The following is a 9,559-nucleotide window of genomic DNA, read 5'->3' on the forward strand; positions in this document are numbered from 1 at the left end:
AGTGCACTCAAGGCTGGCTTTTGGACTACCACTCTTATTCTCGGAACAGATCAAAGGGTTTCGTAAAAGACGGGCGCGAGAATAAACTAAATCTTTTGGTAAGACTAAAATTTTCAATTGTTTAAAATTGGATTCATGGACTGGAAACAGCTTCGGCTTATAATATTTTTAGGCCACCTGCTAAGAAAACCTTTCGAACCACTCCATGAAAGAAAAGCATGATTCCAAGCTCTCTATAAAGACTTAGAGCCCAGCAAAGCCCTCATTAATTTATCCTGGTAAAAACGATTGATTCGCTATGTTGGCTCAATCCCTCGCAGATTTACTTTTTCAGGACCAGGCATCCCTTTCAAAAAGGATTGCAAAATCTTCACCACTGCACCAGGCATAACAAATGAAAGCCACAGCTCCCTGTAAGTTCTACTACTGGTGAAGAATTATCAAATCAGAATTTATTAATTAAACGCTATCATCGGCAGCCTATTCAAAATCGATTTAACCCAACCCGCAACTTTCGTCTCATACACTGCTACCAATTCTAGATTGCTCACTCAATTGATCTGTATCGATATCTATTGATCTACTATCAATTAGGCCATGCCTTAAAAAATAAGGCATAATACAAAGACATCTTCTTTAAACCTGAAAACGCCTGAAAACCCTCAAAATGGGCACAGGGCTACAAATTGTTCAGTTCTGTTAAAGTCATATGCTAAGGCCTTCCAAAACTGATAGACCAATAAATAAGCCGACCAGCCAAACCGCAGACTGCCATTAACTAAAAATACAGTGGGCATTTAGAATGTGCCCATGAATGTACTAATCTTACATTACGATGGGATAGAATACAGATGCAAGGAAATAAGAGAAAAAAATCTCCCGTTTCTGAATTTTGACCAAATCCACACTAGTAATTAGCTTCCATTCCCTGTGTGCCAAAGGGCTATCATTTCTTGTCAATAGCTCAACATTGACAGCATATATGTTACAGAATTGTACAATAAAAACTGATACAGAAAGAATTTTTCATGACTGAACATTTCTAGTCAGGTCTATGCATATTTCCAATTGAATGTGTGGTACAAAATCCTCGCCATGTTTTGCACAAGGCAGAAGTCAGACAACGCATGAATCCATTCTAACCATAGTAGTGTTCACCCACGCTGATCACTGGAGCAGCATTTCTTGGTTACAAGTTCTCATTCATACCAAATTATCTTCCACAAACATTGGCCACTTTTAAAGTCAACTGCATCTGTTTGAAGTACCGTTAACAAAATTTTATCACACAACACACTGCTAGTGAGAGCTCAAAACCATCACTGATAGGAGTGACTTGTACAATATTTTCCTAGATCCCATTTGCAGCCAAAATATTCATTACCTTGACATGACAAGGTTAGATAAAGGCATGGGAGTGGTGAAGAGGGGCCTTCCCATTGGATATCCACGAATAGGTTTCAGGTTTTCATGTTCTTTCCTCAACCTTTTGTTTTGGGGAACATCCTCACTATTATGTCTCCTGTTCAGATCCTTCTTGTTTCTAGCCAACAATGAATCCTCTTCAGCATTTAATCTCTGTGAATCTATCTTATTTCTGACTCCTTTTATCTGCTTTGTGCTAGATGAATTACCTCTTGATGGAAAAGTGGCATCCCTGCTGCGCTTTTTTGAGGTTTTCCACCTCAAATCTCCGAACAATCCAGCATTTGAAAGATTGTGCATTGGCTTTTCTTTTTCTTGCTTCTCCAGATCCACTCCTATCTCTTCTTTAATTTCCAAAATTCTCTTTTCACTATTAGAATTTTCAACTTCCTCCGACTCACTGAATTCCCTAACTGCAACTGAAGGAAGTGGTGATGATTTACTATCTGTGTGACTAACACAGCCTGCTAGTATTCCCAACTTGTCTTCGGGAAGAGATAATGTACATCTGCTGGGTAGAGTTTCTGACTGTATAAACTTACTCTCTGTGTGCAGAGAGACTAGAGTAGCTGCTACATTTAGTGTATCTTTCAAATCCGTCCAGCAATTGTTTACCCAATCTCTGGAAATTCGCAAATCTCTTAATTGAAAAACAGATGTTTCATTCTCACCTGCAATATAAACAGAAGAATGAGTTACTCTTTTGCATCCAAAAGCCTTAGGAACATATATGACCATTAAAAATTGAGCATCCAGCGAAGAAATAGAAGTTTACCAGGAAAATACACATGCACTTCATTTAACAGTTCACTGCTCTTGATCACGACCCCCTCCCACCATCCATCATTCCACCATGCATCTACTGCAGTGCCAACTGTAAAGTTGCTAGAAATTTTGTTCTCAGGAGGAAAGGGTCGTATGGATGGGCGTCCAGGAATCCGAATCCCTAATTTGTCTGGGCTTGCTACTTTGGAAGCCAGAACCCACTCCTGCATACATTAATTAGTTTAGAATGTGAGAACATCCATCTACATTACAGCCTATTTTAAAATGGTTAAGCCCAAATATTGCAAACATTAATACTGCCATGCATCAAGTAACAAACCTCTAGATTGCCACTTTCATCTTCATTCAGAACATCTTCGTACCAGACTTTGAGGCGATGCAACTGTTTACCAACAACCTTGCACCTAAACCAACAACCTCTGATACCACTGTCTTGAGAAAGCAACTCCAGCCTGTCATCAATATCAAAACTCACTGATGCTTGTCCATGCATATTTTCTTCTTTCTTTCCACTTGTGCATTGTATTGGTTGTTCAACGTCTGGTGCATAATTACTTAGATCTCTAACTGCTTCAGAACAGGCAAGCAATCTGCATAAGCCATCTGTAACAGGTGGAGAAGTTTCTATGCCAAGTTGAGGATTGTGGCTTGGGACAACATTATGTCGCCTAGAGTTCCTAGACTTTCTTGGACCCTTCCTTAAGACCGTGTTGGGCACATTTTCCCAGTCATCCTCTACATCCAAGCTATCACTTGTGAGGTCGTACCTTTGAGAACTTTGATGAACAGGCAAATCAATGGAAGCAAGAACCTTTTGGTGCCAGTAGCCTTCCAATTGACTTATGTCAAAGGGCTTGATTACATCATTGTCAAATTGTCTGTAGCATATATGAAGTTGATTTGTTGCCTCCAACGGTAGTTTCACTAAGCACTCCTGATAGTGTTCTGGTAGCAATACAGATGCAAGACCATCAACACATTCAGCATTAAAATTCTGACAAGATGAAGCCAAAAAAAGCTCCCTTTCATTATGTTCTGCAGGTGGCGGTATATTTTCAAGAACTTCATTGGTTTTACAAAACCACTGAACCCGAACAAACTTCCTTGCTTTTGCATCTTCAAACATATCTTTTAAATAGGCAATATGATGCTCCTTTCCTTCTGTCCTGATATATACAAAATCATGGACCTGCCAAACAAGATTGAGATATTATTTAGAACTACTATCAAACTAGCTAAACTCTTTCAAACAAAAGGGGAAAGCTTCTTAGGCATTCAAGCATATGATTCAAGGCAAAACACCGCTTAGGTATTCAAGCATGCCATTGTATAAACTCACCGATATGGTCATTCCCTTGCAACAGAAAGACTGGTAATGTGTCAATTGCTTTCTGCAAGTCCATGGAGTACCTATCCACAAAACTTCCTTACTGATTCTTGATTTTCTTTTCCTATGACCCTGTCAGTATGTCACCAATGTTAGAAATAATCAATTTAAATTCAAAGAAATAGAAATAGTTACAGTTATTAAAGAACTACAAAAAATGCTACCCGTGTGGAGACAAAAAAAAAAAAATCCAAAAGGAATAACCTTAGATTTATGGCTATGATTGGCATGTTCATTCATTTCATCGTCATTTGAAACATCCATATCTGACACTGGAGATGCATTGTGCCTTGGCCATTCTGAAACACATAACAAGCACTGAGTAAGTTTTCAAACCTAAATGGCATTTATGGGACATGAGAGAGCCTCAAAATTATAAATGATAGCAAAAAGTTTACATGATAACAATAGCCAGGCAGTCAAGTAGTAGAGTTAATATAGCAAAAAGTTTATATTGTAACAATAGCCAGGCAGTCAAGTAGTAGAGTTAATATAGCAAAAAGTTTATATTGTAACAATAGCCAGGCAGTCTACTGCAAGTAACGGAGTATAAAGGATTCAAATTGGGGCACAGCAGTCTGCAGTTCATGATAAACGTTCTCAAAAACAAGGATCAGTTCTACAAAATAACAAAAGAATAGTGGTCATGCCATTGGATGGCCTCGAAATGAACAACTAAAAGTAACAGAATCTAAATTTAAGATAAAATGATGTCAAGAATAAAACACTCGTCTACAAAGAACCAACCACCACAAGACCAGACTTCATTAACAAACTTGCTTAACAGAAACATAATATTATTAGTTTAATGCATCCAGTTCTAACACAGTTGTAATAGAAAAAGAAATGATCCCAAAACGTATGGCCAGATTTACTAGATCCAATTTGTCAGATGATCATGATTTACGAGTGTAAAAAAGCATTCACTTAAGGCAAAACCAGTCACGTGGCCAACAAAAAAAGCAAGGATTGAATTATTCAGAAATGAGCATTAAAAAAGATTACTCAAATTCTAGGAATAAATAACACCGGCCAGACAAAACTAACATAATTAGCAGCTCTGAAGCATTCAGCCCTCTGAAGTGTGAACCTGTCTTCAAAGCATGCAGAAAAAAAGCTAAAGAAGGTTTGGCCCTTATACACTCTCCATTTGTGGTCGAACATGAAAGAAAAAAATAAATAGGTGGTAATTGCACCAAAATATCATGTTTAAAATGAAATAAATAGCTGTTACACCAGAATATCTTGTCCAAAATGGAAGGAAGCCTTCAGACAAAATAAAAGAGACCAATGGAAGATAAAATTAAAATATCTTGTTCAAAATCAACGAGAGCAGGTCATCACACCAGAATATTGTGTTCAAAATGGAAGGAGACCATTAGGGGGTGGAAGATCCCTAAACATACCTGCATAGCCAGCATGCCAGAGATCTGCAAGCATCTTTCAGAAACCAAAATTGGCATAATGCAAAGCACAATCAACTCCAAAAACCATCAAATTCAAACTTGGCCTTCCTATAGAAGGCTAAATGGCTAACCCCCATAAACAGGAAATGTTTATGCAAAATCGAAGAGATCTAGTAATGAGATATCTCCAGTTTATCAACAATATAAAGCATGTGAAGCCAATGTTATAAAATAAAAAGATAAAAAATCATCTGCTGCACCTCAAAGTTGCTGAGCTGTTGCATAAATCTCAGATCCATCATCTCATTTCATCACAATATGTTTGGCAGCCATGAAGGTGACACAAACTTCAACTCTTTCAAGAAAGAAAGCCCATGAGTTCATGTATCCACCTCCATTCTTTGGACCTGCAACGGCATATTTGTATTTCATCCACTCAAAGCTTGAAAAGGGTTCATAAGTGCTCAAATACTGCCTTTTTCTTGCCTTAAAACTAGGACTAACCACATCTGAGATATCATTAGATCAAGGCATTATTCAATAAACATAGGCACAGTTGAAACTTGGCATACAAGATATTCACGGTCTGACCACAGTTTTCTGAAAGCAGGGTTTGAGATTAAATTGGTCCACATAATCCTCTTTGTACTTTGCTCTAAACAATATTCTCTGCAGCATAGACAAAGCCATGTCTTCTGAAGACCTGGAAGTCATTGAAAAATGCAGGATCTCATCAGTAGCAAAGCTTAACATTGCACAACCAAAGCATAAATTAGGCAATTGAAAGAATAAGGTCATCTGCCTTTTCATCAAGAGGCTGGGAGTCCAAACAGAAAACAAAAAGGCCTTTGGACGTTTAGACTGTAACAAGATTTTAAGCAGCTGATCAATAAATGAATCACTCTGCGTAGCTGACATAACAAGAACAAAAAAGCCTATGATGCAAAAGCGGGAAAGAAACCAGACAAATATCTAAAAAACTATTGAAATAAGGGATTATACCGAGAAACTAGAGAAGCATATAAACTCAAAAAAGCTACAAAAGAGCTTGCTTTCTTAAGATCCTGTTATGAAGAGTTTTCCAAATACCTATTGTTAAAAAACCAACATTATTTTGGATTCCTCACCGCAAAACATTTTAACCAGATATTGAGCAAGAGTTCAGAGAGCAGCTTTCAGAATACTAATACAAACACGGGAAAACAGCTTTTTATTCTGCCAAATTGACAACCCCGCGTTACAAATAGTCATGTTGCCTAAGAAGATTCCAGTCTGTTCACCTTCACAAGCGCACACTCTTCCAAATCAATTAACCTGAAACGATTTGCCAAAGCAACAGGCTGCTGCTATCCAGATCCGTATGCAACTTTAAAAAAATAAACCCAAAAAACCTACACAAATCATATCGTGGTGGTAAAGAGAAGATTTTCTGCCATAACCCTGAAAGTGGAAATCCTGATCTACCCTGCGCTCCTACATACAAGCGAACAATTTTCAGTTGTATAATTAGAACTTTTCAAGATCTTTCTCGTCGTCAGAAGGCTTTGAAGACCTTGCATAAAACTAAATAGACTGACAAAGAAATTTGATGATATGTATATGTATAGAAGGGTAACATGAGCTGCTGGATGAAAACAACCAAAAGAGTAATCCGACTTGCCAACACAAACCTTAATTTCAAGACTTCATTTCTGGATGTCTCCATTTAGAAAAAATGTTCATTTCTGGATGTTTCTATTTAGAAACAATGATCATTTCTGAATATTTCTATTTAGAAACAATGTTATAAGACATTTTAGCAACAAAAGCATATGACACATAGCTAACTAATCGCAAACATCGTCCAAGAGACCTTCAGGAAATAGCTAGAATAGTATTAGCTATTGTTTTGAAAAGAAACTCCACTGTGATTTCACTATAGAGTATTTCAACCTGCCCACCTTCACAAAAACGAAGTTCCGGCATTTTCGCTTGATATTTCTATGCAAACAGTCATTTTTTGGTATTTAAAGAAATTTCAGGGAAGAACTGTCTAGAATAGAGAAAATCTCAAACAAGAGTACCCCAGAAATAAGATAAGCGAAATGGGAAAAGATTGTTCCGATGGGGATTTCAATCTCCACACCTTGGCGAAAAAGATGCATTTGAGATTTCTAACCAGACAGTTAATATTTCTGGATCTTCTCAGGATAGCAGTGATGATATCTCCCACAACGAAAGAAGCTTGAGATGCCCACAATGTAAACATTCAAGGATCCAGTCACAAAATCATGTTACAGACGGGTGTCCCGCATTGGATGTTTCAATATGCTCGCACTCACAAAAACGTAACCTTCGTATTGTATATCAAACAGCAGTCTCAGTTTTTTCTCTGCAAGAACAGGGATCTGTAGATCTGTTCTAGAAGCGCCACTTGAAAAGCCACAATGTTTGAATACTGGAAAAAAACACATGGTTTTCTGTTACACAAAACAACCGAAACAAGATGCAGAATATCAGCTCAGACGCATCTTGAATACCTCCTTTAAGAGTTAATTTTTCCTGGATTTTCATATGCAAAAGCAATAGCTACAACAAGAACAAAAACTAAAAGGCTACAAGAAACATATCAAAAGAAGCGAACAGAAAAAAGACCTAAAATGAGAATTTCACCCTGACCATATACGCAAGATCATAGCTTTCAAACTAATAGCCACACAGTCGTCCTATTTGGAATTTTCATTAAAATCCGGCGGTTTTTAAACCTTTTACAGCACGACATTGAGGAACAAAAAACGTATAAGATACAGAGAAGCTTCGCCACATGGATCCAAACACTATTAGAACGACAAGGTGAACAAATCCCTTCACAGGAATTTCAGTCCGCCCAACCGTCAAACACATGAAACACAATGTTGAATAATACCAAAAGCACAAGTTTGTACACTACGCAAAACAGGAGAAACGAGACGCAGAATCCCGTCTCAGACGCATCTTCAATCCATCCTTGAAGAGTTATTTTGCATACACTACGAAGAGGCGATTTTTCCTGGATTTTCCAATACAAAAACAATATCTACACTAAAATAAAAACTTGAAGGCTGCAATGATTATTTCAAAGAAAGAAAAATGGCAAAAAGACCTGAAACCGGAGTTTCAGCCCGGTCCCTCTTACAAGATCGTATCCTTCAGATTTATACCCACACAATCATCTATTTGGAATTCTCATTAAAAGCCAGCTGTTTTTGGATCTTTTAAAGCACGACACTGAGGAACAAAAGACATATCGAAAGTTCAAAAAAATCAGAGAAGCTTTGCCAAATGGATCCAAACACCATAACAACGAAAAAGCGAACAAATTTCATGAGAAGAATTTCAATCCGCTCAACCTTCAAACACATAGCTTTTAACCATTTTTAAGATTTTCTATACAAAGACAGGAATTTTGCAGTCTTGCCAAGATATAAACTGAGCGACCTGAACCAGGTAGCGCATTAAACAGCCACATACAAACATAAAAACATGTTTAAAACAATACGGATCCGGAAAAGGAAACGGTATCTACTTTCTCTGTGGTCTCCAGCTGATGCAGCGGAGCGAGTCCTCGACAGCAAAGAACACAACCAATCCACAACCTCTCTTCTGGATCTCCATTTCATTGAACCAGAAGAAGAAGAACAAGAGTTTGTGCTTGAAGATGGAGAAATAGATTTACTATTGCCCAAGAGATACAAAAACTCATTTGAGACCACATAAACCATGTGTCTCAGGCTCTTCTCCGTCCCAACAACTGCGAGCCTTCTATGACCATGGCGGTCCTTGAGATAATAGTGCACAACTCTGCTACCACGGTCATTCGACACATAGTCTTCTTCCCACTCCACAAAATGCTTACTTTTCCCTGTGGGAGGCGCCATTACTACACCTGAAGAAACTTGTCTCCCTGGAAATATCAATATGGATCTTTATAATCCTCAAATGGGTGTCAAAAAATGCAGTTTTTGAACGCAGAGGATCCGCAAAGGAGCCTCAATGATGCAAATCTATCCTAAAATAAACGAGGCGACGGTAGGCCTACAGATCACCAATCAAACCAGATTTCACGGCAACAAATACCCAGTAGAGAGATGCACAGAACCTACCCTACAAGAAATGGCAACTGAGGAGAAAATTAAGAAGTAAGCGATAAGGCCTGCAATGAGTTCTTATAGGCAGATCCAAGCAGTTTTAAAAAAATACCCACATTACATCACTCGTAAAACTGTCAAACACTTAAAATCTCCGTGACCGTCAGGCTAACGCGGTGTATTTGCCACGTGGACTCCTTTTGCAGCGTGAAGTACACCAAATCAAAATGAAATGCGCGCGAAATGAAAGTGAAATGAGCCGAAATGAATCTGTTGCGTGCTACTGGAGAACTCCTTTTTATCTCCAGCCACCGGTCTAATACGGTTTTTTGACTTTGGCATATTTGAAGTTTTTTTCAAAAAAATGACCGGCGACCCGCGCCCTTGACCGGCTGAGTCGGTGAGAAATTGTATATTGTTTTTTAGTGGAGGCCTAACCCCAGGTTCGA

The 9,559-nt window shown here is 38.2% G+C and overlaps 1 protein-coding gene across 3 annotated transcripts; it reads right to left on the reverse strand.

Moving 5' to 3' along the window:
* Positions 1–543: 543 nt before the first annotated feature.
* On the reverse strand, positions 544–9,163 carry LOC149542286 (uncharacterized). Of its 3 annotated transcripts, none has more exons than XM_089797275.1 (6): positions 8,549–9,163; positions 3,803–3,897; positions 3,551–3,670; positions 2,531–3,400; positions 2,201–2,414; positions 544–2,096 (listed from the first exon to the last, which is right to left on the reverse strand). In XM_089797275.1, exons 1-6 carry the CDS (start codon positions 8,898–8,900, stop codon positions 1,381–1,383), a joined length of 2,367 nt encoding a protein of 788 aa, XP_089653401.1. In that variant the 5' UTR covers positions 8,901–9,163; the 3' UTR covers positions 544–1,380. The 3 variants fall into 3 exon arrangements, with proteins under 3 accessions (XP_089653401.1, XP_089653403.1, XP_089653402.1); XM_089797277.1 differs by lacking the exon at positions 8,549–9,163 and adding an exon at positions 5,265–5,510; XM_089797276.1 differs by lacking the exon at positions 8,549–9,163 and adding an exon at positions 5,005–5,077.
* Between the last annotated feature and the right edge of the window lie 396 nt (positions 9,164–9,559).

The sequence above is a fragment of the Cupressus sempervirens genome, chromosome 8 (genome assembly GCF_028749045.1).
Source record: "Cupressus sempervirens isolate cs-2001-9-10 chromosome 8, ASM2874904v1, whole genome shotgun sequence".
Taxonomy (NCBI): Eukaryota; Viridiplantae; Streptophyta; class Pinopsida; order Cupressales; family Cupressaceae; genus Cupressus; species Cupressus sempervirens.

Excerpts from the sequence above, each read along its gene's own strand:
- LOC149542286 (XM_089797275.1), bottom strand. The coding sequence starts at position 8,900 with ATGGCGCCTCCCACAGGGAAAAGTAAGCATTTTGTGGAGTGGGAAGAA. Across the intron at positions 3,898-8,548 it reads AGCTGGAGACCACAGAGAAA|AATGGCCAAGGCACAATGCA; the intron begins GTAGATACCGTT and ends TATGTGTTTCAG. Across the intron at positions 2,097-2,200 it reads AGTGCATGTGTATTTTCCTG|GTGAGAATGAAACATCTGTT; the intron begins GTAAACTTCTAT and ends TTTATATTGCAG.